The sequence below is a fragment of the Arachis ipaensis genome, chromosome B4 (genome assembly GCF_059453495.1).
Source record: "Arachis ipaensis isolate K30076 ecotype BB chromosome B4, ASM5945349v1, whole genome shotgun sequence".
Lineage (NCBI taxonomy): Eukaryota > Viridiplantae > Streptophyta > Magnoliopsida > Fabales > Fabaceae > Arachis > Arachis ipaensis.
In genome coordinates, this window is record NC_142439.1 from 70941831 (window position 1) to 70945040 (window position 3210).

The window sequence follows — 3210 nt, forward strand, 5'->3', positions numbered from 1 at the left end:
TGATTGGCTTCTTGTGGCACTCTTGATAAATGATCTGCCACTTGATTCTCACTTCCCTTTCTATCTCTTACTTCAATATCGAATTCTTGCAGCAGTAACACCCACCTAATAAGCCTTGGTTTTGAATCCTGTTTAGACATTAAATACTTCAGAGCAGCATGGTCAATATATACTATAACTTTTGAACCAATCAAGTATTGTCTAAACGTATCAAATGCATATACAATTGCCAAAAGCTCTTTCTCAGTGGTGGTATAATTTTTCTATGTTTCATTTAATACTTTGCTGGCATAATATATGACATGGTGTAGCTTCTCTTTCTTTTGCTCCAGCACAGCACCAATGGCAAGGTCATTTGCATCACACATAAGTTCAAAAGGTAGTTTCCAATCAGGGGGTCTGATAATTGGTGCTGAAATAAGTTTTCCCTTTAAGGTTTCAAAGGCATGTTTGCAAATATCATCAAAGATGAAAGGGCTGTCAATTATTAGCAAATTGCTCAATGGTTTTGCTATTTTTGAAAAATATTTGATGAACCTCCTGTAAAAGCCAGCATGTCCAAAAAAGCTCCTTAATGCTTTCACATTAACAAGTATAGGAAGTTTTTCAATAATTTCTACTTTAGCTTTATCAACTTCTATACCTTTGCATGACACTTTATGCCCAAGAACTATCCCTTCAGGAACCATAAAATGGCATTTCTCCCAATTTAGTACCAGGTTAGTTTCTTGGCATCTTTTTAAAACAAGAGTTAAATGATGCAGACAAGTGTTAAATGAATTACCAAAGACAGAAAAATCATCCATGAAGACTTCTAAAAATTTTTCCACCATATCAGAAAAAATAGAAAGCATACACCTTTGAAAGGTGGCTGGGGAATTGCATAGCCCAAAGGGCATCCTCCTGTATGCGAAAACTCCAAATGGACATGTGAAGGAAGTCTTCTCTTGATCCTTGGGGTCCACCACTATTTGATTATACCCAGAGTATCCATCTAGGAAGCAGTAATAAGCATGGCCTGCCAATCTCTCCAACATTTGATCAATGAAGGGTAGAGGGAAGTGATCTTTTCTTGTAGCATCGTTCAATCTCTTATAGTCTATGCACATTCTCCACCCAGTCACTGTCCTAGTGGGGATTAACTCATTCTTCTCATTGGTGATGACTGTCATTCCTCCTTTTTTTGGTACAACTTGAACCGGACTCACCCATGAGCTGTCAGAGATTGGAAAGATTATTCCAGCATCCATAGTTTCATGACTTCTTTTTGAACTACCTCCTTCATAGTTGGGTTGAGCCTTCTTTGGGGTTGAACTACAGGCTTTGATTCTTCTTCCAACAGAATTTTGTGCATACAAATGGCTGGGCTAATGCCTTTGATATCTTCAATTGTCGAACCCAAGGCTGTTTTGTGAGCTTTCAACACTTCAATCAACCTTGCTTCTTCTTCCATATTCAAGGAGGAGTTAATGATCACTGGCAGGGCCTCTTCTTCTCCAAGAAACACATATTTGAGGTGAGGGGGAAGGAGCTTCAACTCCTGTCTTGGCTTCTCCTTCTCCTTATCTTCAATGGAGATTTCTACCACTTCCTCTTCTTGTTCCTCCTCCACTTCTTCTTCATGTTGTTCTTGATAGGTGGCCTCTAACATTTCCACTATCAGACTTTCTATCATATCCACTTTCATGTAGTTCTCTTGTTCAGGGGGGTGTTGCATTGATTTAAAGACATTAATGACCATTTACTCATTGTGCACTCTGAAGATCATCTCTCCCTTATCTACATCAATAATGGCTCTAGCTGTGGCTAGAAATGGCCTTTCCAAGATGAATGAATTGTTCCCTTCCTCTTCTGTATCCAAAATCACAAAATCCACAGGGAAGATAAACTCCCCCACCTTTACTAAGAGATTTTCCACAATTCCATTGGGTGTCTTGATTGATCTATCAACCATTACCAAAGACATCCTGGTAGGTTTGAGTTCTTCTATGGCAAGCCTTCTCATCATTGATAACGGTATCAGATTAATACTGGTGCCAAGTTCACAGAGAGCTTTGTCTAAGGTCATCTTGCCTATGGTACATGAAACTACAAAACTCCCTGGATCTTTGAGCTTTGGTGGGATACCCCCTTGAATCACAGCACTATATTCTTCAGTGAGAAGCACTATTTTCTTCTCTTGCCAACTCCTCTTTTTGTTGATAAGCTCTTTCAAAAATTTTACGTATAGAGGCATCTGCTCTAGTGCCTCAGCCAGTGGAATGTTTATCTCCAATTTCTTGAAGACTTCAAGAAATTTAGGAAAGTGTTGGTCCTTAGTCTCTTTGTTGAACCTTTGGGGATATGGCAATGGAGGTGTGAAGTTCACTCCCTGCCTGTGATCCTTGGTTGGTTCTTCCATTTCTTGAGCCTGCTTGCCTGTTGTCATATCCTTGTTGCTAGCTTCCTCTTTTTCTATTGGTTCTTTGTTGCTTTCCTTAGGCTTCTTGGTTGCTTCTTTGTTGTCTACCAATGTCTTTCCACTCCTTAGCTGTATAGCTTTGCACTCTTCTTTTGGATTAGGAATGGTGTCGCTTGGTAATGAGCTTGATGGTCTCTCAATAGCAATTTGCTTGGAAAGCTGTCCAATCTGCCTCTCCATATTCTTCATGGAAGCTTCCTGGTTCTTTGTTGTCATCTCTTGGTGCTTCATCATTTTCTCCATTAAGAACTCCAAATTGGTGATCCTCTGAGAGTCTTGTGAGATTGGTTGGTTGTGAGATGTTGAGGGTTGATGGTAAGTGTTTTGATTGGTGGCTTGGTTATTGGATGGATGATGGTTAGAATTGGGGTAAGTGTTTTGTGGTTTTCTGTATGTATTTTGTTTGTTATTCTGCTGGTTGTTGTGGTTTGTGTTTTTCCAACTGTTTTGGTTTGAATTTCTTTGCCATGGCTATTGAGTCTGAGTGTGATTGTCTCCCCATTTAAGGTTCGGATGGTTCTTCCAGGAGGGGTTGTAAGTGTCACCATAGACCTCATTGTGTCTAGAGCCTTGATTGTGCATGTAGTTCACTTGCTCTTGCTGTTGATCTTCACAAGCTTCTTCACCTTGTCCCTATGTGGTTGATGGCTGACTTGTATTTACTGCTGCAACTTGGAGGCTATCAATCCTCTTAACTATTTGCTCAAATTATTGCTGAATATGCTGCTGTATCATTTTGTTTTGAGCTA

General features: G+C 39.8%; 1 protein-coding gene across 1 annotated transcript; it reads right to left on the reverse strand.

Annotated features, from left to right (window-relative positions):
• Positions 1 to 1741: 1741 nt before the first annotated feature.
• Positions 1742 to 2068, reverse strand: LOC107636474 (uncharacterized). The gene has a single exon (XM_016339979.1). The coding sequence runs from the start codon at positions 2066 to 2068 to the stop codon at positions 1742 to 1744; it is 327 nt and encodes a 108-aa protein (XP_016195465.1).
• Positions 2069 to 3210: the final 1142 nt, after the last annotated feature.

Bases quoted from the DNA above. Each gene is read 5' to 3' on its own strand.
- LOC107636474 (XM_016339979.1), bottom strand. From the start codon at position 2,068: ATGACCTTAGACAAAGCTCTCTGTGAACTTGGCACCAGTATTAATCTG.